The 26,023-nt window shown below is 44.4% G+C and overlaps 1 protein-coding gene across 3 annotated transcripts; it reads right to left on the bottom strand.

The window, feature by feature from the left end:
• Positions 1-1,057: 1,057 nt before the first annotated feature.
• Positions 1,058-25,943, bottom strand: SLC37A3 (solute carrier family 37 member 3). Of its 3 annotated transcripts, none has more exons than XM_055807755.1 (15): positions 25,793-25,943; positions 22,039-22,201; positions 20,996-21,110; positions 18,407-18,499; positions 17,831-17,914; positions 16,479-16,624; positions 15,740-15,836; positions 14,561-14,645; positions 13,304-13,485; positions 10,657-10,798; positions 9,286-9,387; positions 7,314-7,361; positions 6,191-6,342; positions 4,376-4,441; positions 1,058-3,524 (listed from the first exon to the last, which is right to left on the bottom strand). In XM_055807755.1, the coding sequence occupies exons 2-15, from the start codon at positions 22,137-22,139 to the stop codon at positions 3,432-3,434; spliced, it is 1,506 nt and encodes a 501-aa protein (XP_055663730.1). In that variant the 5' UTR covers positions 22,140-22,201; positions 25,793-25,943; the 3' UTR covers positions 1,058-3,431. The 3 variants fall into 3 exon arrangements, with proteins under 3 accessions (XP_055663730.1, XP_055663731.1, XP_055663732.1); XM_055807756.1 differs by lacking the exon at positions 25,793-25,943 and adding an exon at positions 25,266-25,290; XM_055807757.1 differs by lacking the exon at positions 25,793-25,943 and adding an exon at positions 25,016-25,232.
• Positions 25,944-26,023: the final 80 nt, after the last annotated feature.

Consider the following 26,023-nt stretch of genomic DNA (forward strand, 5'->3'; position numbering starts at 1 on the left):
CCGGCAGGCAGGCTTCCACACCGCCGCGCTCCAGGCTTCTGGGAAAACCGGGACACAGTATCACTGCTTGGAGGGCAGCTATTGCAAGGACCTTCCCAGATACAAAAAAGCATGACAGGGCTGAAGGACACCAGTTCTTTCATAACCAGCTTGGTCAGTCTGTCACATCCTGGGCTACAGCCAAACACACAGAAATCGGCTCTTAACGTACTTCCTCTGCACGCTGAAGTGATTTCTACGCTTCTGCTTGCCCAAACGCGGGGCTTCGGCGATTGCAGTCAGTGCCGGTGATGGGAACTGCTACTAATCCACATTTTCAAACAGACACTCAAGCAAAACTCTGCCCCTTAGAGTACTTCCACAGTAGGCAAGTTCTTTGTAAGTAGGGAAAAAAAAAAAGTCACAGAAAAGCAGCAGAAATATGGATTTTTACTCTTCTCAAGGGATGGCATCATAGCACCACCAAACTACTTGGAGTTGAGGGACCAGAACATGCAGGCACAGGGATTTCTCCAGCACTCCAGTATGGCGCTCAGCTCTGGATTTACAGTAAACTATAAAACACAAACACAGTTACGAAGTTCCCCGCTGTGTCCATTTAAACACAGCCAAGCATAGGTGTGGATTTGTGTTTAAAGAAACAAGCCACAGGAGACAAGGCACAGCAGGGCCAGCAGCCACATGGCACATTTAATTTTAAGGGAAGCACACCTGACTTCTACATGCAGATCAACAAATAAATAAATAAAACCAAGTATATGTTCTGGCTTCTTTATTTAAGACCATTAATTACACTGTTATGGACATCTCTGTTAGGGGAGCCTCACAAAGCTTCTCGTGAGGCTGATCAGGAAGAGGGCCAAACCGCAGCACATGGGAACACCGTCCCCTTTTAGGCTGGGGTGAGGGGTTGGTTTCGGCATTAGTTAGAGCTCAGGTCTTCACAGCAGCCGAGTGAAAAACAGGAGCTAGGCCTATAATGAGCAGGACGAGAAGCACGCTCAGCAGAACCACAGTGAGAACAGCAGAATAAAGCACATGGAAGAATTAGGCCAGATCAAGTCAAAGTAAGTTTATTCACGTGAGATGTTTGGACGTGATCAGACTGAAAACCTTTCTCCATCTGAGCACCTTGAAAAAATAAACAGAACCCAAAATTCAGGGCAACAACAACAACATCCTGAAGTCATAGGCATGCCTCACTAATTGAGGGTGGCCTCAAAGCACCGCTGCACACTTACATGTGAGCTGCTGGGCAGCTTGTGCTCGCAGTGCTCACAACACATCTGACACTTACCAAGAGGGGACAGAACAGTTTACAGGAAACCATTTGTTACGGGGCCTGCCTCTCCTCCCCCCGACCCCAGCGACGCGACGTCCCTTTCCCACCCCACCTTTCATCAGAAGCTTATCTAGTGCCCAGACGGTCGCCCAAAAAGCTCATCCAGGCTGGAATTTGAAACCACAGATTCTCAGACGCAGCGGCTGGGGCAAACGGTGCTGCCATCAGTTTTAGAACTGAATTTTAGGGAGTTTTGATTCTATTTGTACAGGGGCTAATGAGTAGCTTGGGATGCAGACACTAACCCCAGGGCGTGATTCTGAGAGCAGGATGACAGTTTCTCAGTCTCCTGCTCTAATTATACAGGCAAAAATCAGAATGGGAATGAGAAGAGAAAAGGATTCAGGTCCCTCACCAGCTTGATAGCATTGCTTTCCCAAGCACTGAATTTTTTCAAGGGTTAGCAAAAAATGCAAGAATCTCCTCCACCAAGAGACTGACTCAAAAAAAAAAATATAAAATGGAGCAACTGAGTTTCACAGTAAGCAAAGCTGTGCACAGAGCTGTCACTGCACAAGCTGCAATCACCAAGCAACCATTCAATACAGTAAAACCGTAAGGCACTAAATGTTCCACTCATTACAATCAACACATGACTAAAACCTGACATTCATAAGTTTAAAAAAATAATAAAATCACTGTACATTTTGAAAAGGCAACTTTTCCCATTTAAAAAGTTTCAAATTTTCAGCTCCAAGAATTTTCCTGTCCCCCACCCCTGTCCAGGCATTGCTGAGTAGTTAAGATTGAGTGTTTGATCAGAAGTTCTGCTGGTTAACACATACCTATTACAATCAAACATCCCAAGGCATAAGCAGAAAGCAATTTGTTGTGAAGTTACCTGATGATCCCATTAACATCACCAACAAATGTTAGAGGTGTCAGTTGCTCACCGAGCTTACCACAGTACTGCAAAATACTCATATACCGCCACAGTAAGCGCAGTCATATGGTTTTAGTGCTGACTTGCATCTACCTTTCTCTTCAAGGTACAACTCAAGCTTTAAAACCCTGGAGCCTGAGCCCCCCTGTGCAGCCACAGGCAGAGGAGCACAGGGAAGACAGCAGCACGTGCTCCTTCATGCTATCACAAGTACGCTTCAGTCCCTGCCTGGAAGCCAGTGTCCGAGAGCAGGCGGGTCCCTTAAACTCCTTTAATTCCATTCTGGTTCACCTTTGCTGGATGAGCAACTGCCCCACGAGTATGAAATCAGGGACACCAGCTTCCTGCAGAGGGTCACCTGACAGTCCCATTTTGGTCAGTATTGATCAGACTTCAAATAACAAAGCAGTAGTGAAAGTACTTGTGTCCCATTACTGATCCCCCAAAGCCATTCAAGGATCCTTTAAACACAAAGGATCTATTAAGGCTTATTCTCAGAGATCACAGTAAAGTATTGCACACTATTTGTCTACTTAAATAGTTAAAAACTGAAATCTCATTTCCCAGAGATTAGTAATATTACTATTTTAAAATGCTAAAAACAGATACGGAGGGAAGTTCTCCGTGTGAATCTAATGGAATATGTAACAGTTAATAGCTAGGGATAGCAGAGGTCTGTCTGTGTAGATTTAGCAACAGCATTTTTTTAAACAAATAGCGCACATTCCAAATAATTATTTTTGCCCTTTCTAAAAGCTAAAGTGGTCATAAATTTAGACTACCCATGAAATGCACTGTAGGATTTCAACAGCACAACTGAGCATCAAAATACATTGCAAGACAGCCTCTCCACCGTCAGATTTAAACACTTGACCTTTGGTCAGGACATCCAGAAATAAATAAGAAAGGGTATAGCAGTGAGACCACCCAACACAAGACCCTAGTGTGACCACTGACATGGAAGTCTGGTAGGCCAGGACAATCCGCCAGTCCCATAGATTGTCTAGCTTAAGTCAGCAGCTCCATGAGGTGGGTGGTCTCAGGACGGGTATTTGGTACTTCACTATTGAGCTTGCCAGAGGCAGGTCAATCAAGTCTTGCAGAGCCGTTCTGAATTAGTTCAAACCTGGAGGATGTAAGAAACAAGTCTCCCAGAGTTTTGATTAGTCAGGTCCGTACAACAGTCCTTCCAGCAGCAAGCAGAAGTCACTCAGCCAGCATCCGCAGGCGCCGCTCATGCAGAAGCAATCTGATCTCCCTCACTATTAATGGTGAAATGAACAGGATTGTTGAACTCGTCTGTGGAAAAAAGCATATCCAGGACAATTAGCACAGAACAGCCATAGCCGCAGCCATCCTGCACTCCAATGTACGTTCAAGGCCTCCCCAGAAAGATACAGACTAAGAGGAGCAAGGACAAAGTAGCACAGCAGATGGAGGGACTGTGCCTGCCGGAAAGCTCATAAGCTCTGCAATTTCAGCTGTTGTGATCTTTTCATAAAGAAGCTGAGCTCTTCACCTCCTCAAAGGTTGTCCTCCTGGCCACCTCTGCCGGCTACCGAAGTGGCCTTTTCCCTTGTTAGCACAGACACAAAGACAATTCCTTTTTTTGGAAGAACAGGTGAATTTTAACACCATTCACCACTGTGGCAACACTGAGGATATCAGGGCCTGAACGATCTTCTCCCCCAGTGGCATAGCACGGCAAAGTCATTTTCATTTTAGTTTCAAGGTCCTCATCACTCCTTCCACTAATCTTCAAGGGCTAACAAACAAGCAGCTTCACTTCAGCTCCCTGAAAACATTAGGAACTACCTATCATGGAGATGAACGAGGCCTTGGAAGTCAGTCAGGTGGTATGAGCTTTAAAAAATTAATTCCGGCGTTTTTAAACAAGTACTTTTGCATCTCTGCCACAACCTCAATTCCTCTTGGGCAACATGACTTCAAAAGGATCCATATGAACGCAGCTGATTTAGACACCCTGAGGCAAAGGCACACCACAATACCACTTGGAGAATGGCATCAGAGTTTTCAGCTGTTGCAGAAATAGACTGCATGCCTAAGTCACAATGTTCAGGTTCTCACAAAAACTTTCTATTGCAAACAACTTTGACAAAGAATTTTTTTTTAAAAAGGAGATTGCTTACCATTACAATAAAGAAATAGAAAACCCACATCCATCCCAGGTTCTCCTGGATCAAAGACACTAGATACTAAATAGAAAGGGAAAAAAAAAAATTATTCAAACTGGGAAGATAAGCATGACTTTCAGGCGTTACTCTCATTTTTTAGAATTTGTGGGCTGTCGACACTCCATACAGAGCTGATCACAAAACCTTCCAGCTGATCTTTTCCTGTCAGAAGAGATGACGCAGGACAGCAACCCTTCTGTAAAAGACTCACAGTCTCAGCAAAACGAAGACACCATCCTGAAGCTTTACAGTAACTCATAGCAGCATAAAGACAGAACTGAACTACAGTTTCAAAGGGTGACAAATTGACTCCGCTGAATACAAGGTTTTCGCACAGCACACTGGGACATAAGTGGATGTAAGTACTCTCAGAAGAACTAAAAGCTCTAGAATGGCTTATAAATTACACAGGACGCATTTTCAAGAGCTGTGCAACCACTAACTACTTAACCCTTCATCGTAGGCAAGACACTTGAGACCACAGTCTGTTCTGAACTGCACCCTAGTTCAACAGGACTATACAGACTACAAAAGAAAATGTATTCCCTGTTAGCAGATTTATATTCAGATGCTGTACAAGGGCCTCCCTTCTTCACTATGGGGTATATTAGCACAAAACAGGATCTGAATTTCTAACATGTCCATTGTGCATTTGCTGTTATTCACACACCCCCAGAATGACATCATGGTTGTCTCTGTTGAAATAAATGCAATGTTAGAATAGGAGGCAGGTGGAATTTTTCAGAACTAAAGACCCAATTTTTATGATGACATGAGTTTGAATGGTATGTGTGGGGGAAGACAGAAACACTGTAGACAATGCAAGAAGAACACTGAGCATAACAGTGCACTTTAAGATGTCCACAAAGCACTTGTAATTTTCCAATGTTTAATGGTGCTAAACAGCATCTTTCCTACAAAATAGAGACTGAATGATTGTATTTATTAGGCAATCAATGGCAAGTACAAACAAATCCCTTTCCCGAAAAGAAACTTGTATGCCTTGCCTGCATCCTTGGTATTTTCCAGCATTAGAGGATGCCTGGAACAGAACCGCCTCTGATCTTTCTACTAAATCCTCCCTTCCCCAAAGCACCACTGTGCTCCTCCACATAGTTAAAACTTGTATTTGAGAAGAAAGAATGTCCCCAGTGGGCACACTGTCAGCTTCCTTTTCTGCAACAGTCTAGTCTTCAGACCTCTGGCAGCACACTGTAAGGACTATCAAAGGCAAGTGGTGCTGGATTTACAAGGTGTAAGAGATCCATAGACAAAAAGGGGAACCATAAATATGAGCAAATTTTAGATTACTTTATAAACACTGTAACATTCATCATAAGTATTCTAATTTTACTCAGTTATACAGCTAAACTTTTCTGTAACCAAAGGTTTTTCTATTATTTGGAAAAAAAATCCCAAACAAACTTCAAAATGTTTTATTTTGACTCTTTGTGAAGCTGACCTTTATTTGCTTTTTGGAGCTCAGGATAAGAAAGTCTCTAAAATTCATTTGAATTACAAAAGTCCTGTAACATTAGCACTATGAATACTTCGTTCTTAATTTAATTGCTTCCACTGGAAGCTTAAAACAGACATGCTCCCTTGGTTGTTTCTTAAATAAATAACTTTTAAAAAAACCACACAAACCAAACCAATCAACCCTCTCTTTCTCTCCATGTGACTTTGGAATGAGGAATGAGCTAACATCTCTAACCACACCAGACTCTCTGCCTCCTTCCCCAGACCTCTATATTTTGTTGGTAGCCTCACCTGGCCAACTGCAGCACCAACGCTGCCAGTTCCATCCACAATTCCCGTGACTGTTGCCAGAGCCTCACTGCTGCCTTTCACCAGATCCTGACGCCCCAGGTCAGCAGAAATTGCAGAACTGATCATGTTTGATGGGCCTCCGATGAAAAATCCTGAAAGTACCGAGAAACAAGCCTTAGTGCAAAACAAGCGTGCAGGCAGATTCTCAACAGAACATCTTCAAAACACAGGTTTTCTACCATGCACAGCTCAGGAAAAGGATTAAGTCTAAGGACAGTGACCACAGACTAATTGTGTGTAGAAGGGTACCCTCACAGCTGAAACATGCAGTCATGGAACACCTTGCGTACCTGGAGTACACACACAGAAGTTGCCAACAATCATATATTCATCCCACAGCAAAAATGAGGTCATTAGCTGTGGCACACTCTGCAAGAAATCAGGATGCATCGAACTGCATTCAGAAAGCTAGTTTTGAACAGCATGCACATACAAACCCTCAACATGAATCAGGTTTAGACACATTTCTACTTTGGAGTAGTATACCCCCATGCTACAGCCTCAGTCTCCAGGGGTTCATGCAGAAGATGGAAGGCAGAAAAAAACCCACGAAAGGACAGAGTTCTGAAGTAGGAGCGTTTGAAAAGAAAGGCTCTATTCATGCAGGCTAATCTTAATTCCATAGCACAGCACAGTATGTCTGGTAGCACACAAAGCTTGTGACCTCTCACAGTACACAGGGCATTTGGGGTTCTGACAGACAAACGCCCTCAAATCTGAACTGCAGCTCATGACTTTGCCATATATCCACTTCCTCAGATACCAGACCACTGCTAGGTATTTTAGCATAAATCTGTCTCCATCGTACTGCACCAAGACAGACCCCCTTAGTTCCAAGCCATTATTCTATACAGTCTATATTCTATACTTCCCTTTGTAAGGCAATTTTCCTCCAGCTGTATTCCAAAAGCAACAGAAATTGGGCCCCAGCTTTTGGTCTTTCTGCAAAACCAGCAGAGGTGGCACACAAATGTATTACCACCACCTGAGGTTGGCGTTACTGATTTTTCTGCAATGTATATATATATGTCTACTAGCATAACAGTGACATTTGATAAGATACCTGTAATTGCCATGATCACAGCATTGATAGGTTTGCTGTTTGGAGAACCTGCAAGAGAAAGAGACCAGATAAGTGTGAATAAAACAAATGAACTTGAGAAAGCCACTTATTTAGGATCAGAAAGAAGCATGCAAACATCCAGTTTGAACTGCCTGTTCAGTTAGCTAGATAGCAACAACAATAACTTCTATTTGACTAGATGACTAGAGACGTCTACAGATATTAAAGACAGTAAAGACCCAGAAGTTTCCTAACAGCACTTTACAGTAGAGCCACCTCTGCCATTAAAATTTTGTGCCCTATTAGGAGACCAGATTTGTGTAGCTCTGGGTTCCAGTCCTTGTCATGCCTCTTTCTGTGACACAGAGCTTGCATTTACTCTCCTTGAAAGTCCTTCTGAAGAGTAAGAGAATCCTCCTGCTGTCTCTCTGGGGAAGGTAGATTAAACTCAAACTCCCCCACCATAAAGTATTCAGCACTTGAATCACCCCTTCCTGAATTTTCCAAAATATTTTTTTAAATACAGATACTAGATCTGGAGGTAGTAATCCAGCAACTGCCTAAACAATGCTGCACAATGAAATAAAAAATGCAAAACCCCACATCCCAATTCCTCCTCACAAAGCCACATTTGCATGCCTACAGGTTCTGCTTCCCTTTACAGGAACAGCTTCATAGTGTGTACATGCAGCAGGTTTTCCACTATAGCCCCTCGGTGATTTTCAGACACTGTTTTCCCCAATATCTCACTTCCAGGCATCACCTGAATTCCTTACTCACCACTTCCAACTTGGGGCCCACACATGGTCAAATTCCCATGTGTAAGGCAAGTTGCAGCCCTTTTCCCATATTCTTGGGGTTGTTATTACTCTTACGTACAACACACTAGGTGCACAAAAAAAGTTTCCTGGTTTGGCTTATGGAAATTAAATTATCACACTGCAGTAACTTCATATAGCCTGTCTGAGCCCTCTGCATCTGGCTGGACATCAGTGCATTTTGAGCTAAGCACAAGACACCTGGACCTCTGGCTGCCCTGCTATATCTAGTACAAACTTTAAACTTTTTCAGCAGCAATTTTATATTTGCTTCCAATTCACTTTTGAAATAACGAGTGAGCACAAAAGCCCACGAAACGCCACCAAGCCCAACCTTGCTATGTAATGATTACACTTTATTGACCTTACTTTTGAGACTCTCTGAGTAAGCCCACATACTTCTGAAAGGCACACTTTGCTTCTCATGCCCAGCTCTAGCAGTGATTTCTGTCCGCAGATCTCACAGTGCTCTACAAAAGCTTGTCTGTATCACCACCCCACTTTGGAGGAAGACACACAGAAGTCAAATGACATCCCAGTGAGTTAAAGCACTCTGGTACCACAGGACACCATGTCTGAAGACACGAAACTGTTACCCTTAGCAGAGCTCCATAGATGTTTCACAGAAATCAGATCTGCCTGTCTCTTTCTACTCAGTTTTCATGACAGACTCCTTTCAATAACCAGTCACTGAGAACTGTGTTGTAAGAGGCAGGAACTCTTCAATTTCATCACTTACAGAAGCGTAAGTGGTGAAGTGCAAGAGCTTCTGCCTCTTTGTAGCATATATGTACGCCAGCACAGATCTGTCCCCAGATTCTCTTTCCTCTTGCTACAGAAGATAAGATTTCCTGAGATTTCCTGCTCTGTCAGTTGTGGTGTTGATACAATGACAATGCCAAAAATCTCACTGACACTGGAGAAGGATCAGTACCATAACTCACCAGTACAGGGAAATCCAACCACTCAGCTAATTCTTTTCCACCTCATTAACCTGAGAACAGATTTCTTTCTGTGCAGCACCACACTTCAGGCAAAACAAACTGAAAGGCAAAGCGGTTTCAAGACCAGAAAACATAACTGGAAAAGGCTGCGCTCTGGTTTTCTTTAGGATGTACCAAACGAACCTCTTATCACTGTAAAAGCATACTCACGGCTGTATCCAAAAAGAGAGCCTACAGCAAAGAGCAGGCTGATCGCTAGCACTGGGGCTCTCTTCTGTAGCACATCAGAAATCAAGCCCTGGATAGTCCCACCTGCAAATAATAAAAAAATAAAAATAAAAGTCATTGTCAGGCTCAGGATGCTAACACCTTGAACAAAACTCATTTCACCGAGCGCATCGGCCTTTTGCCTTCTCATCAATACTTATTCTCTCTAAAATCCTGGAAACTAAGTCACCTGCTGTGACTGCCCCAGACACAGAGACCACAGTAAAATTAAGTGGCTCAGATAGAGCAGGGAAAACTACTCATACTGCTTTCCCAGGAATTTATTACTTCTTTTTTTCTGGCATGCTACTAGCCAATGCTCCTGCTTTCCTTTTCCTTCCCCTATAGGGCCATCACAGCTCTAGGATCACTACAACTCTGGATGTAAGCAAGCTTAACACTGTTGCTGGTTTCTTTAACAGAAAGTGCAAGAAAAGTCAGTTCTTTTCCACAAGGAAAGTATTAGCACAAAGGGGCCTCACATTCCCTGCTGTCTCACCTACTTAGGGTAGGTGCAACTAATTGTAATAAATGCAGATAACTGATAAAAATCACCTTATGTATCATTGCTACCTCTGTAGGAACTGCTCTGCTGGTAAAAACTAGAGTGTTGAGAGAGCCAAACAGAAAAGGCCACAGAGGCAACAACAACAAAAAAAAAAGTGTCCTTGAACAGACCAAAACAAGGATGTCTGTTCTAGGAAAGCTAACTGGACAAGGTAATAAAGCAAGAAACTGAGCACAGGAGAGTGGAAGTCTAAACAGATATACAGTATGTTCTTTATTCTGGAGGAACAGGGTCAGATTTTGCAGCCAGCAGAAACAAGTGCAATAACATTTTATTTCTGAACATAATACAGTTGTGTTTACTCTGCTGAGATCTGTGCCGAGTCTTTTCTTAAAAATACAGGACAGAAGGGACAGTATAGAACCCAGTAGGCCCGGATCTAAATTCCTCCTTAAGACTACCTGTCAGAAAGGAAGCAGCAAGCAGCGGGGACACCCCTTTGTACACGGCACTTTTCAAGAAGTCCTCGTGAGTAAAGAAAAATGCCTGCTGGGGGTAGTGTCCAAGAATGTGACAATGCTCTTTAAATTATAAGTAAACTCTTTAGGGGGCTCACATACTCTGTGTTTTAGAAAAAATCCACCAACAAACCAGCCGAGCAGCCACATACGTAACTAGACTTCTCATATATTCAGTAAACAGCTAGATCCCACTGAACTTGACTGCTCTGAGCTGCATTATCTGTCCTTCATCTTCAAATGCTAGCAGGGCAACTGCAGAAAGACGTTATTCACTTGTTTACTCACCTATGATTCCTCCCACATCATACCAGATCGAGAGCTGGTCAGCTTCTGCTTCTTTCCATCCAAAGTTGTTGCTGAGGTAGAAGGGCAGCCAGAAGAAGAATGAGTAATTCACCAGCTTCAAGCAGGCATAGGCCAAAGAGTACTGGAAGAAAGGGAGGGCCAGCAAGCAGTTAGCACTTGAGAAATACAAACAACATTTCTGCTTCTTCCCATAAAGCTCTGTATCCAGCTACAGCTTTCAGGGGAAAGTACTTCTGCATTTCACGTAAGAAGGCAGCATTATGAAAGCTTAATGCTGAACATCAAAGAGAACCCGAGAACACAAAAATCAAAGTAAAGATGTTATTTTCTTTTCACTGAATGCAATGGGTTAAAAGATTACACTTTCAGCGTAATCTTGAAAGAAAACGACACCAGGCTTCCAAAAAAATGATGGAAATTTAATTCACCTTCTCAAGAGCAGGGAGCCAACTATGTGACATAAAAAAACCCTAGAGGTTTAGTTATCTGTGCATCATGCTGAGAAAAGTTAGGTGAAGTAGTTCCTCTATCTTTTACTGCTCAGAAGGCTCATCTGCTTACAGCACCAGAAGAGAAAGTTTCATTCATAATCCCTAGGCAGGTATTCCAGGACAGAAGATGAAAGGTTTGGCCAAAGCTAAGCACATGCTTCCAAACCCAACAGCTGAGACAACCTCCTGCTTTTGGCTGCTGGGCTCAAGTTCTCCTTAGCTAGGAGATCTCCTTGAGAGCTTTCATGTGTGTGGCAAAGATTTGTTCTCTGGGATTGGTGGCCCAGCATGCAGAGGGACAAGGCACACTATTTCGGTAAGGCCTCCTAATAACACACTGACACAGCAATTCAAGGAACCCACATTTGGAGAGGTAAACAAGGATGAAGACAGAAAACCCAACACGTTAGAGTCACAGCTTTTGAGACTGTCCGTGTATGTACACGCTTGTCTTTGAATTTCAGAAAGCAGATCCTTTTATATATTAAACTCCACAAAAATCACCTCTTCTGAATTTACATTATTTTAACAGATACAACCTCTTTAACTGTATTATTAACTCTTTTTCACTTTCACAGGACAGAATACAGGTACATGTATTGTATCGCCACAATACATGTAAGACACAGGTATGTTTGGTAGAGTTCTCCTGCCGCTGGGTGTGAAAAGTGCACTGTATGAAGTGATATTTATTACAACATGTTTAGAAACTGTCTACCAGACTGAGTGATTAAACATTGAATTTCTAGAGGCTCAGGGGAAAGCTGTCTGTGCTAAAACTCTTCCACCATATCACTCAGCAGGAGAACAGAGGAACTACAGAAAAAAATGTGTCAAATAAAGCCTTTGTAGAATCTTGACAAGGCTTTGGAGGTTCTCTCTGTATTTGGTCTCTCACTGATCTGCCATAGTGTCCCAGTTTTGCTTGACACTGATCTGACATCAGGTAAAACTCACAGACTCCGAGGTGTTCATGTTGCTGGGTTAATGCACAGAACAAGTCCTCAAAATCCCAAGTACAGAAACAGCGACATCAGTTGTATAGTGCCTCCTCACGTTCTGGCCAATGAAAACAGTCGCATGTCAACTGAGGCGGCCTCCACCACTAAAAAATGTTGCCTGAAGTACATCGGCCTATTCTTAGCACCACCAACACCAAGCCAGAGTTTATATGGCATTTAGCCATATGGGTATGCTTTCTGTCGCCATCCCTCAACCAAGGTCTTAACAACAGAACAGTGGTTGTCCAACACTTTAAACTCCGACAGTCCACCCATCCCTTCTACATTTTGTGTTGCCTTAATCACAACTAACCGCTTTGCGCATAAAGAGTACCTGACCATACTGTCCATTCAGTAGTTCTGCTTCATGATCAAATCTAGACAGTTCACGCTATTACTGAGCCAGCCACTCTGTCCCCTTTCTTGTATTGGTTCTAGTATTCAGGGAACACACAGAAAGTTAACATTGTTTTTTAATGGCAGCTTAATTATTCAGCTGAACCAAATCCATGAATTGGGCAATACTGCCTGATGGAGAAGTACAAGTTCTCATAAAAGGGACAGGATGAGAATATGTGGAAACTGCATCACCCGGACTTGTTTCCAGTTCATTCCAAAAAAGAAACCTACTTTGCCACATTACATCATGCTGATTAATAAGACTTTTCAGGACAGCTTTCTGCTTTAACGCAACAAAAAACCCCATCAGACCCCAGTATCAGTGCCACAGTTCTGTGTGATGCTCTCCTAGCAGTACGAATACCATTCCTCAGGGCAGCATAGTCACCTTAGCAAGAAAGCATCTTACAGACGCCTTTGCTCATGGCCTCCCTTCCAAATTCTGCAGCAAAAAGGGCAGGATCTCTGCTGCCCATAGTTGTCTCATTACATACACCAATGAAGCAGGAGTCCAATGGGAAGAGCAACAGGCAACCACACACCCAGACAGTATTACAGTCCACACGCGCACAAGGATAACAGTCCCAGCCCCGAGGTTTTAACAGCGTAAAAAGTCAGTTGTCAACAATTACAACACATATTGACAATGTCATCAAAAAATGCTGACAACACAAAAAAATCAGCTTCACATTTAACAACAGAAGTCAGATCTCGCTCATGAATCTGTGTCCTCACCAGTACTACACCCGGAAGGCAACAAGCCTGGAAAAAGCCAATGGCCTTTGGCTGGTTGTCGGTGTCAGTTGCTTGAATAGAGTAATTCCGGTCGTCATCATCTACATCATCATTGCTCATTAAAGGTCTGTTGGCATCTTCCTCCACACTGCCATCTTCATCTGCTCCAAGCTCAGGGAGTCCTAGGTTTTACAAGGGATATGCAACAGGAAAAACGGACCACAGACTCTTCACCCTCTCCCACTCTAAAGCTACGCTCGCTTCTTTTAAGCAATTCTCCCTTCTAGCAGTTCCCTTGCTCTCCCATACCTCCATCCTCCTTTGGCTTAGAAACTCTTCTAGATGGTGTTCTGCAGTGTCGCCAGTTTCTACCCTTTGTCTTCTAGCGCTCTTGAAAGTATTCTGTCTGATCCTGGCGTCGGCTTTGTCTGTTCTGAGTGTCTGGCCATTAGTTGGAAGACAACAAATTAGTGCATTTCCCCCCTTATTTAGTGGTTGGGATCCTCAGCCCTGGCTCCTGAGTACCACTTCTCTTGAGTGTGGAGGCTGGGTGTACTAGCAACTACTCAGACAGCTGCTGCCTGTTAACGCCTCCACTGAAACAGAAGATCTAGGAACTGCACTGCACTTTCTGGGCTGCTGAGTGCTCTAAAGGGCACTCTTTATGGTAGCTTTAGTGCTACCAACTTTATAGCCTTTGCAGACACCTGGGAAACCTCCTCCATGGCCCTGTCAAAACCCAAAAATTCTTTTGTTTTCCTGTTACGCTTTGGCTTGCCTACCATCTTCTTGGAGAAGGATTATATCCAACTTGAGAGCTATTTAACTGGCTGTGGAAGACCTGCAGATGAAAATTACTTTCCCTTCCCACTGCACAGTTAAGGCTTGCCATAGTTTTCTCCCACAATAGCCAGTTCCAGCAGTTTGCCTGCTGCTTCTTTAAAAAAATACTGAATTTCCAGGTGAAGAAAAACTGGTAATTAGGCACACCGTAATGGAGATGTTGAGCCAGGCTGTTTTATTTTGCTTTTTAAAATATCCAGACACATGTATAGACACATGATGCACGCTGGCATTTAGTGTGATCTTGGCGAGTAAAGCATTTGCTCCAAGAAATACACTAAAGTGCAACACCATTTTATAAGAGCCCTAAGGATAAGTGCTGTTGAAATGAGCAATACTTTTAGTACTACATGGAAAGCTGCAGATCTGCTTTCCACGAAGGGACTGAAATACTACAGCCCTCCTTCTACTTACCCACTTCCTTTGGTGATGTCAGGAGCCCAAAGAACACAATGACTCCTCCAGCAAACTGCACAGAGGCAGTCACCAAGAAAGCATACTGAAGATAAATAAATAAAAGATTATTTTTTTAAACATTTTCAGTCTCATAAGCTTCCCTGACTAACGAGGGTTTCCTTACATTCCAGCCTTGTCAGAGAGTAAACACAGCTACAACAACTCAGACTACATCCACAAGACTTGGAAACAAGTGATCTCTGCATCTCCTGAACAGACTTGATTCTATCTAGGCTGAAAGACCACATTGAAACAGTTGTTTTAGTGTACTGAAGTAACAGCAGTGAGGAAGGAGTTCACCCAACACAACCACAGATCCAGCTATATTGGAAGGGACTCCTCAAAGAAGGGTCAAACACCAAATTCAGCACTTTGTTCAATCAGGTCTTGAAAGACCTCCAAAGACAGATCCTCCAGGCTCTGGCCCTTCGTTTTAATGCTTACTAACTACATAGTGAAAGTTTTCCAAACATCCAGTTGGAACAATCTCTGCTTCACTTTATAATCATTGCTTTGTAGCTCTCTCTCCATGCAACCCAGGAAAGAGCCTGGCTCTGATTTCCCAGCAATCTCTTGACAGGCTTTGGAAGGCTGCTCTTTGGTACCCTAAGCCTCCTCATCTCCAGAGTGACAAGCTCAGCTCTGTTAGCCCATTATCGCAGGTCACGTGCTGCAAGATGCACTAGTTCACTTGCATTCCCCATATTCAATGGCTTGTCTGCCATATTACAGCAATATGGTGCACGCCTGGCCTCTTCCCAGCTACGGAAGCTATGCCTCCATGCCTGTCAGAACCTCACCACCATTCAGTAGCAGCGACTTCAGTCATCCATCACAGGTTCTAAACTGAAGAGCACTTCAAGCCACACAAATCAGGAGAGGGTATACGATGACATTAAGGCTCTTCAGTAACATCAGTCCCATTTACAGAGAAGTCTCAGGCTCATTTCTCCCACTTGGAAGGGTCAGGAAAGCAATACCCTTTCTATTTTGCCTCCTACTCACCACCACCAGGATTCAGGAAGATGAAACTGGACACTCTGAGCCTGTTATCTCTCAGAGACAGGATATGAAGCTAGTCTCCCGTAACCCAATCTGACATGCAGTCCTAGCTAGAAGCCAGACAGCAATACCTACCTCATAGCCATATTTGAGAACGCAGGAGGCAAGGAACGCCCCAAGGATATTTCCCACAGATGCACAAGCACTCCAGAGTCCAAACACAAAGCCTCTCCTGCAGAAGGAGAAGAAAATTTGAAAAAGGCAATGTGGGGAGAGATTACTTTAGGAGCAAGACAAATTTCTAACATTCAAGTCAACTTCAACTTATGAATAAAGTCACAGCATTCTCCCAATCCACTTCAAAGACTCAAAGGTCACTTAAAACACAGAATAAGTTGGAGGTACCAAATAGAGATAAACGAGGAATGTTCTCTCCTGGAACGTCTCTGTTACAGCAGAGGTGAGCTGGCAACGACAGGATTACAAGCTATGGCTAGAGCTCATCTGCAATACCCCAAAGTGACAAAGTTGAACCTACAATGAGTTAGCTTCCATTCAGTCTCTTCAGTGGTAATCAGACAGAAAAAGGTTTTCCAGTGGCATGAAAAACGGCCACTCTGCACTATGGAACTTTTGAAGTTTGAACATCTACCTTTAACATATTCAATTGTGTTCACACCAAGTTGTTGTGTGGCTCCAGGGGAAAAAAAAACCAACCCAAACAACAAAGAAATAATAGTAACAAGTAATGTGTATTTCATCCCATATAACTTTAATTCTGACCTAACAGTTGGCCTTTTTGGTTTAACACTTTTAGCTCAATCTGCTACTCAGCAGGCCAGATAAGTGAGTCACTGAAGAAAACTCAACTTACCCAGCTTTTCCAAACCAATTGCCCATGACAGCAACCACACAGGGCCAACCAGTAGACTGCAGCAAGCCATTCACAACCCAGAGACAGCAGTAGAACCACTTGTTGTAGAAATGCAACCATTCCGTAAGTGTGCCAAAGAAGAATACCTGGTGGGGGAGGGAAAAAAAAAAATCACAGAGAAGAAACCCTGAGGCTGAGAAGAAACCCTGCTGAAAGCCAGGAAGGAGTGGGGTCCTAAAAAAGAAATAACATTTCAGAGAGAAGGTCCCCCACAGGGGTCAGGCCAGAGGCAAGCCTGGCATTGTTTAAGAAACAGCTAAAAGCTAACAGCACCATCTGCCGAGCCACCCCAGCACGGACTCCAGAGCCCAAACACTCCAGCGACAAATGTGCGTCATGGCACTTCCCCTCCTAAAGACTTATCTTCATAAACAGCACAGTTGTAACAGGAGAGGAGAAGAGACAAATACTTTCAGTAACAACGCTAAAAATACAGTAGCCTCTTGAACTGCTATTGTACTGACATCCACAAGGCTCTATGCAAACACCAAAACCTCAGCCGTCATTTATCTTCACAAAATTTAACATAAATACTACAGCCAGGTCTCAAATTACTAAGAGCCATAACCCAAACTAGCCAAAATAAACACGCTTTGTGGCACACTGTGCTTGATGCATGATTGTGGCCATGTGTTTGCAGAACACAGTAGGCCATAGCAGCATTTATAGCCACTGGGTAAACCAAAAGCACTCCACACTTTTACCACTACTTTAATAACCAGAAAACCACAATGAGATAAAACTGATTCACACTTATCTGCAGTGGCTTGAACCTGAAGAACCCTTTTGTTTTGAGTGGACATTCTTCTTTGACACATGCCCTCCCAGTAATTACAAAATAAGTAAAACAAACGCTTAGTATTGTTAGCATGCCCTTCAAAGAAGAGAGCAAAGATTGCGTTTGGAAGCAAAAGCCTTGATGACTACATATGTGGGCTGGGAGAACAGTTATAATACAAAACAGTCTCAAAAAGTCCAGATACACCAATCTCGTACAAAAGCTGGCCACCAAGTCTCTAGACGGTGCCTCAAACTTAGGAATTTCCTTCTGACATGGTATCCATAAATAGATATTTCAGGAAGAGGTGAGTCATCTAGCATAGCTCTATGCTTTAGACAATGCACTAAGTGCATCCAGGACAGTTTTACACGCACACTTTGTGTCCATTGAGGTACAGCTACAGCCCGTGGGCAGATTCACACAGAAACAGAACTCCTTCTCCCTTAAAGTCAAACCCCATCCAGAAACCGTAAAAGAGATTTCTAAATTACACTCGTATGTTCCGACTTACCACCAGAGCAGAGGAACACATGCCAAAAGACAAAACCCAGCGTAAATTCAGGCGATCCCCAACTATGCCACTGACGAAGAGACCCTAGGAACAAAACACAGCATTAAATAAAGCCACAAGATTTAAATCTGTTACCTGCAAGAATTAAAATAATGTAGAAGGGTCAAGCTGATCCAAGCATTGCTGTTGTACCAACATACAGTCTCATTCTAACCACTTCTTCCACCACCTCATATGCTCATAGTTGTTCATTAAATTTCTTATTTTTAAAAACTTCAGCTGAGAACTCTTGGAAAGATGGAACTAGCCCTCCTACCCGCTGGTGACAGGGGTGTGAGAAATTCTGAAGTGACAGTATTCCTCTGGCATTTGTTCACACACATCTTCACATGGTGACAGGCACAGGCAGAACTAACAGAAATTGAAGGAAAAAAAACCTGCTCCTGAATTAAGCTTTTAAACTGCATTAGTGCTAAGCAAGTCCAAGAAGATCCTATTCATCCCCTCCAAATGTGGGTGTGATCATCGCAATAAGATTCAACCAAAGCTTAGCAGCTTTCAGTTAGTTTTACTCACCATAGCATAGGAAAACAAAAAGATAGTGTCCAATGTCCCCAAGAAGAGAGTTGCTTCTTCTGCATTTGGAAATAAATGGCTGCTGTTCCAGAGCTACAGAGATAAAATTTTAACAAGTAAACAGGGAGAAGCATAGGTCGTTCTACTCTTTTTTTTGATAGAAACCCCAACTGCAAAGCAGAACGGCATCTGCCCCCCCAGCCTCCCATTCCTCCAACACTTTCAGTATCAAATCAAGAACAATTCTGGCATTATGTACTGCAGAAAACGTCCACTGCCACTTCATTCACTTCTAAAGGGCAAGCAGCAACCAGAAGCAAGAAATATGCATTCCACCTGTATCAAGACAAATGACTGGCAAAACAAATGCTACCACTAACAAGCATGCAGCTGTTCGCTTCTTACACAGAAACACTGAAGAGCATCTTAATTAATAATACAATAAAGACATATACTGTTTCATGTGCAGTGTCTCTTCTGTACTTATCTTGCTGTCTTCACTACATGAAACTTTGCCTTCAGCAGCAACCATATTAAGAAATCACAGACCACAAACAGAAAAGAATGAACACAAAAGGAACAGGGGGAAGAAGCAGACTGGTTGGAAACTACAGTGAATTCCAGTCACTAATGTTGTTATTTTTTTTGCTTACCCTGAATTTCATTCTCATATGATCAAAAAAAGGGAAAATGACTCAGTTGTCCCCAAACTAAAATTACTGACATCAGCTGAAAATAGCAAGCTTTGAGGATGACTTGAAGAATGAATCAAGTTAATAAGGACAAACTTTTCTTCCCTTCCCACCATGCCCCCATTAGAACACAAACAAATAAACCTAACAGAAACCTGACCTATGGACATGCTTAACTCAAATATCATCAGTTTTAGTTTGATTCCACCTCTCCAGGAGAACATCTTGTACAGACAAGACTACACATTCACTCAGTTTAAAAGACGTAACATAAGGCCTATTGAGACAGCTTCTGCTTAAGTCTCATGTGTCCAAGAAAACTAGTAAATCCCTTGAAAAATACTTTTTGCCACTTGAGGCCACCAATACCTACTTACACCAACAGCTTTCAACTTTTAACCAGAGATCCCTGGAGGTTCCACAAGCTATTAAGAGCCTTTGAAAGATAACAGAATCAAATCTTTTGTCTTAAGGCTTAAATTCATTAAACAACCTCTGCAGAACTCACAAATCTTTAAAGGCTGAAGTATAGATCTAAGCTGTCCTCCTAATAAAATCACACTAGGGCTTACTCACGAAACAACTGCAAAACATTTTTTGTACTTTAAAAACAAATTAAGTATAAAAACAAAGAACAGCTGTGGTTAAGAAGATACATGAAAGCTCACAACTGTTAGCACGTGATGACTATGTTCATGCCCTTAACCTGTTCTATCAATTTCTCAAAACTCACTTTACTGTTAGCTGATATAACAACATAAATTGATACCAAAAGGGCCGTTTTTCTTGATCAGACACATACACCTCAACATCCAGCAAACACTAAATCATCTTGGGGCAGGGGGAGGCGGGGAGCAGAGGGGGGAATCAAACCAGCTTCCAAAATATACTAGTTGCTCGAACGCCAGTTAAGGAACTAAATATAAAACACCTTGTAGTTCATTTCAGCATCCCTGATATGCTCACTCCTTTTTGCCATACTATAAAATCCTGAATACATTACAGGCCCAATTTACTGTTTCCACATATCACAAAGAGTCAGCATTTATCATCTCTCAGTCAAACGTTCAAATAACTGATGATTTCTAATGGAGACAATACCCAAGCAACTGACTCCAGAGTCCCTGCTACAATAGATCTCATGGCCAGCAACCAAGGTGTTAATGTAAGATTTCTCCCACTTCTCAAAAGCAAAAGAACAAGCCACTGCTAAAAACAAGCACGCCCCTAAAAGGGCCACGAGTAGAAGCCAGGAGGTAGCTCTTGCATTCCCACTTGTGAGATGCAAGCAGTATACAACTTCCTTTTCTGCAAGCAAACACTGCCAGAACTCTCACCACTTTCACTGAAGTTAGGCTTTTACAGATGAGGGGTACTCAGGATGTTCAGCAAAGGAAGTCAGACCTTTCAGATGCAAGACAAAATGTCATTCTGCAGTATCAATTTAGGATAAGCAGCTAGTTTTTTCAGATTGCTTTCTTCTCTCCTAATTCTAACAGACTGGCAGCAGCATCGCCACCACAAAGATACAACCAGGGTTTTCCAGGGATCTCTAATCCCATTAACTGCTCTCATTTACTGTCTCCAACACTTCAGAAGCAGGCTCCCTCTTTCCCCCTCCTCTGTGCTGCTGGCTGCTATGGAGACCCTCCTGGGGTCCCCATTTCCATTAGACCACTGTAACTTCTTGAGAAGTTTCTCTCTTGGGACCACTAGGAAAGATTTCACCATCACCTGATGATCCAGAAAACTACAGTTCAGACACCTGAAGTTCCCACCCACATTCTGAGGAGTGTCCTTGATTGACACTTTTAACAGAACGTCTTCAGCACCACAAGCTCAGCATACTGGAAGTTGCCCGTCTTCCTTTGCACTTGCCTATTCCTTGTGTCCTTACCTCGTATGGCCGGAGCTCAGGGGTCGTGCTGTTCAGGCAGAAGGGAGTCCACTGGCTGGAAATGCTGACTTTGACATTACTGAATGTCTTCCTGGAAGCATGGAGCAGGGAATAACTGCCAGAAAACACATAAGCACAGATTGGCTAAATCTCCTCTGGAGGTCAAGTGGGAAAGGGTAGGACTCAAAACAGAGATAATGCTATCACAGCAGGCAGCACAGCAGAGGACTGGCAGTTTTGGAGATACTAGCCAGCAGCAGGAACCCCCAAATTATGGGTAGATACAGAGATTTTAGTAGGTTGTGAAATATGCTCTTGACTGGAAAGGACCTCCTCTATTTTCAAAAGAGGAGGTGACTGTGCAACAACAGTTAGGTACCTCAAGGGGAAAAAAAATAAAGAGAAAAGAAGATGCACTCATCTGGCTAAGCACCATTACAAGTGCTCTTCCAGAGACAGATTAGGTATCAGCGGCAGTATTGCTGTGAAGATCAAAGGGTATCAGCGAGGCAAAGTTTGTAAGGACAGGCAGTACGGTATTCCAGCCTTTGTCAGGTGGCATAACAGACAAGCTTTTAACATACAAGTCTAGCAGACCTTCAGATATGAAGCAGTGAGAGGGTGGAAACAGTACTTCCAGAAGAGTACCCCAGAAGCAACAGCATGTTCCATCAGTCAGAATGGGCATTAAACTGAGTTCTGAGCATCAGGGTTTGCTTCCTTCCTCATTTCAGGTAGTTCCTCCCCACAGCCACCCACATTCACCCTTCTGCAACAGAAAGCTGCTGGCTTGGCACAGTCAGGCTCACCTTTGGTGCAAGCCCTGTTTGTGGTTGGATTCCCCAGGGGTATAGCAAACTTGGCTCCACTACTGCTTGACTCACAGACCGGCCGGTACTACTAGCTTTTAAGCTTGTTTTCAAGGCTCACAGCCACAGGTTAAGACTATTTCCCTACTTTCATTCTCTTTTTTTGGACATGCCCTCACCTCCCCAAATCCAGTGAGATGAATGCTTCTCTGTGCAGAGATACACTCAACTTACCTGAAGAAGGTCAGCAGGAACACAACAACATGATGGTGGGTGCAATGGGACACAAGGCCTCTGTTTGCAGGCTGCCTCCGTAAACTCCCAGGCAGAGCCATGCTCCTGGCAGCCCTATCCCTGCTCTTGGCCACAAAGGCTGGATGGTGCTTAGGTCATTTTTCTTCACATGTAAACAGAAGAAGGTGGGAAGGGAGGAGAAAAGAAAATATATTTGAATTAAAACACATGTATAAAATACCTCTGTGTCCCCCAAACCTCTGGAATTCATCAGGAACAGCTCTATGCCATTCCTTCCCAATTTGTTTCATATTGCTACCCATCTCATGACCTGTACCTCCCTTGACACCTAAGCCCAGAAATGTCTTTTTACTCTCCTTTTCCCAGTACCCTCACGGTTATCCTCCAGCTCACTTATTTTTTGTTCCTCTCCTAGCAGATACCTCTTCAGTGCCCATCACCAAAGGAGTTCCCCCAGGGTCTATCAGCTTCCAGTGTTCTCACGTTAAAGACCATTCTGCACTATTTACATACACAGTGCGCTACAGAGTGGGCATACATAAGCTAACTTTCCACTGCTACCTGGCTGGTCAAAGACTGGTGATTAAGTACCCTTGGATACTGGTGGAGAATGGTTTTGGATCTAACCCCCTCTTTAAAATATTGTTGAAAGAACACACCCAAGAGTGGATTTGCACAGCTGGAAAAAGAAAAGTAACTGCGAGGACAGTGCTGAAGTCCAACAGCTAGATTCCCTGCCTATTCATTCTCAAGCCCTGCATTATAGCTCCATCTGTCACTAACTTTTTAGTTATTATTATTAATAATAATAATTCGTATATTATTATTAGACTTGTGGTAAATCATACTTTCCTGTCCCTACTATAGGGCATGGGTGACATCTGCCTAGACTTCTAGATACCAGATATTACCAGTACTGAGGAAAGGCTATGACAGACACACAGCTTCTCAGTAGTGGCTCATGCCACACTGCTTCACTCCCTCAGCTGTGCTGGTGTGGCTGAAGGACTGTTTCTGCAAACTGAGTCTGGGAAACAACCCTGCTGGGCAGTGAGGTGGTCAACCTCTCCAAACTTCCCTTTTCATCTCTTGGCAGAGATCTTTTCAGCCAGATTTCCCTGCCACAGCTCATAAATGTGGCTACACAAACGTGTCCCTGCAAAGAGAGAGCAGCGCAGAGAAAGACACACTGTATACCCACACCACTGCTGAAGGCAGAACTTGATTTTGTTCATGCTAGCTGGCCAAAGACAGCCAACAAATCAGTTGCTAGGAACTGCATTTTCAGTTATGTGTCTTATTTAAACACCACACGCATTCTGAATGCTGAGGAGAGGTAAACTAACACACCACACTGTTCCCCCAAAGAATCAGAGTTGAAATAAGATGTAACATAATGCCTTTGTGTTCTTTTGTGTCCACAGGTGGCTTTTGTAATGATTTGTAAATCTGACAGAAGACTTCTCAAGTTCAGCTTCTTAACTTCACTTGGAGAAATTAAAAGCCATGGCCCAGACTCTTTTATCTGAACTTCTGCTGCTGAGAACCCTGTATTTCATAGAGACTTTCTGCTCTTCCTTCTAATAACTTTTAAAGATTTTTATCAAGACAACTTTCACCGTAAGAAGTCTTCCTTTCCTGTTCTCTCAGTGATGATGCACACCCGACCGACAAACAGATACCAGCTACCACCATGAAAACTGAAACATCTGACCTCCAAAACAGAATATGGCACGGAGATCCTCCAAGTAATAGGGAACCAGCTATTACACCTTTGAAACACTGGAGTCACACTTATCCCACACCATGCTTAAATGCCTCCATTCTCATCCAGGACAAACACAGCAGGTCTATACAAGATCTGAGGCCATCTGCATCTACACAGCCCAGACGCATTTGAGCCATGCTCCCACCGCTCCAGCTAGCACAGACCACCTAGGTGTGCCAGCGCCTTCTCACACGGACATGCTTCTAGACTTCTTGGGTTCACACAGACGGAAAAAAAAGCACCTACAGCTGGAGCTGTGGGAAGGCAAGGCTAGCCCCTGGAAGAAGCAGCTTCTCAAGCAGCCTTGATACTACCTCCACCTAAGGTCCCAGGCCATTTCTCAACATCAGTGAATGACAGCTCAGCACCCACACAATCTACATCACACAATGCTACTCCCTTTCAGGCGGCAGTAAAACTGCTCAGGACTGTTCCCTACACCAGCTGCACGAAGAAGATCAAGGAACCCAATGCATTCCAGTATCCCAGCACCACGGGCCTTACAGGCCTGTGAACCACACAGTCTGCTGGCCAAACACAAGAGCTCCTTCTTCCTTGCCTCTCCCTCCCCTCCCACCAGGCAGGTAAACAGAGCTCTCCCGAGGAAAGCAAATCACCGCTGGTTGCACAACAGCGCAGGAAAAAGTTCCTTGGGGTAATCAGTTCACAGCCTGAAGCACAAGATTTACTACTCGCTTCATGTCAACATGTGCAAATAAAGACCTTACTTGTCTGAGATATCAAGTCTTTTTAAAGCTAAGACCTGGTTGTGACCTTAAAGTGACCTTTTTTTTTAATAGCATTTACTATTGAAACTATCTGTTTCTCAGAGCTTTTCAATCTCAGCTAGCTTTCTGGAAGACCTTCTGGCAGAGAATGGCATCTATTTACAGTGTAGAGGTGAATATGAAAGATTTCTTTTTCTCTTTTTTTCTTTCTTTCTCCTCTCCTTTTTGTATTAAAAACTGGCATTCTCCCTAGGCTAGAAGGATGCGCAGCTAAGAGCTCATCCTTACCCATTAGTCTTCTCATTATTTTGAGAATACCACATTAAATTTGTAGTGGAAGGGAAGCAAAAACTAGGAAGCTGGATAAGCCACAGAGCAGCGAAGCACAAGCCTTTAGGAAAGGAAGAGGACTCCTTTTAGGGTGTTAGACTGCCTTGTCTGCTTGTTTAACTCTACTTACCTCCAGCTAACCGATATTTTGAATAAGCTTTTAAGCTTTCTGCATTCTCCCTTATCCCTTCACTTAAGGCCAAAAAACCAACATAAGTTAAAAATGAACGCCCTTTTAACACCATGCTACTGCTCTCCAAAGCTGGCAGGAAAAACCAGAATTAACACCCCTGGGACTTCGAAAGTGCAAAACAAACCAAGTAATTTTTTTTTTTTTTTCCTAATAAACCCCAACACACTCTCAACACACTCTCTCATACCGCCTTTCGAAACAGACCCAAGAAGCACAAGCCCACGCGGGCCCTGGGCAGCCTGGTAGCCCCGCTCCAGCGGCGCGGCCCGGCGCACAGGCCGCGCTCCCGCCGGCGGGCACGGCTCACCCGCGGCCGGGCACGGCTCACCCGCGGCCGGGCACGGCTCACCCGCGGCCGGGCACGGCTCACCCGCGGCCGGGCACGGCTCACCCGCGGCCGGGCACGGCTCACCCGCGGCCGGGCACGGCGCCGGCACCGCACGGCTCGGCTCGGCCAGGCCGGCTGCCCCGCTCAGGCACCGCGGCCGGCGAAAAGGACGCGGCTCCTTCCCCTCAGCGAACCCCGCCCGGCTCCCGGCGCAGGTGGCCCAGCGGCCACGTCCTCAGCGGGGCGGGGTGAGGTGAGGAGCCGAACGGGCAGCGGCAGAGCACCCACCGGCTCCGCCGCAGCCGCCAGCCCACCGCGGCCGTTACGGGGCCACCCCGCTCCCCCCCCGCCGCCTGCCCCGGGAGAAACCGCCCGCCCCCGCGTACCGGGCCCGGCGGCCAGCACGGCCCTCAGGAAGTCGGGGGAGGGGGCTCTTCCGGCGGGAGGGACCGGCGGGCACGGCGGGAGCTGTAGTCTGGCCTCTCGCCGCCGCCAGGGGGCGCCCTCCGACCCTGCCGCCGCGCCCCCTGCCCGCCTACCGCACTCGGGGAGCGGGCAGCGCCTGCACCGCCCCGCGCCGGGCCCGCGGGGCTGGGAGCCCGGGCAGGGGGAGGGGG

This window comes from Falco peregrinus, chromosome 6 (assembly GCF_023634155.1).
Source record: "Falco peregrinus isolate bFalPer1 chromosome 6, bFalPer1.pri, whole genome shotgun sequence".
NCBI lineage: Eukaryota > Metazoa > Chordata > Aves > Falconiformes > Falconidae > Falco > Falco peregrinus.

Excerpts from the sequence above, each read along its gene's own strand:
- SLC37A3 (XM_055807755.1), bottom strand. The coding sequence starts at position 22,139 with ATGGCTCTGCCTGGGAGTTTACGGAGGCAGCCTGCAAACAGAGGCCTT. Across the intron at positions 17,915-18,406 it reads TTTTGTTTTCCTATGCTATG|GGTCTCTTCGTCAGTGGCAT; the intron begins GTGAGTAAAACT and ends TTTTGTTCCTAG. Across the intron at positions 6,343-7,313 it reads TGTGATCATGGCAATTACAG|GATTTTTCATCGGAGGCCCA; the intron begins GTATCTTATCAA and ends CGGTACTTTCAG.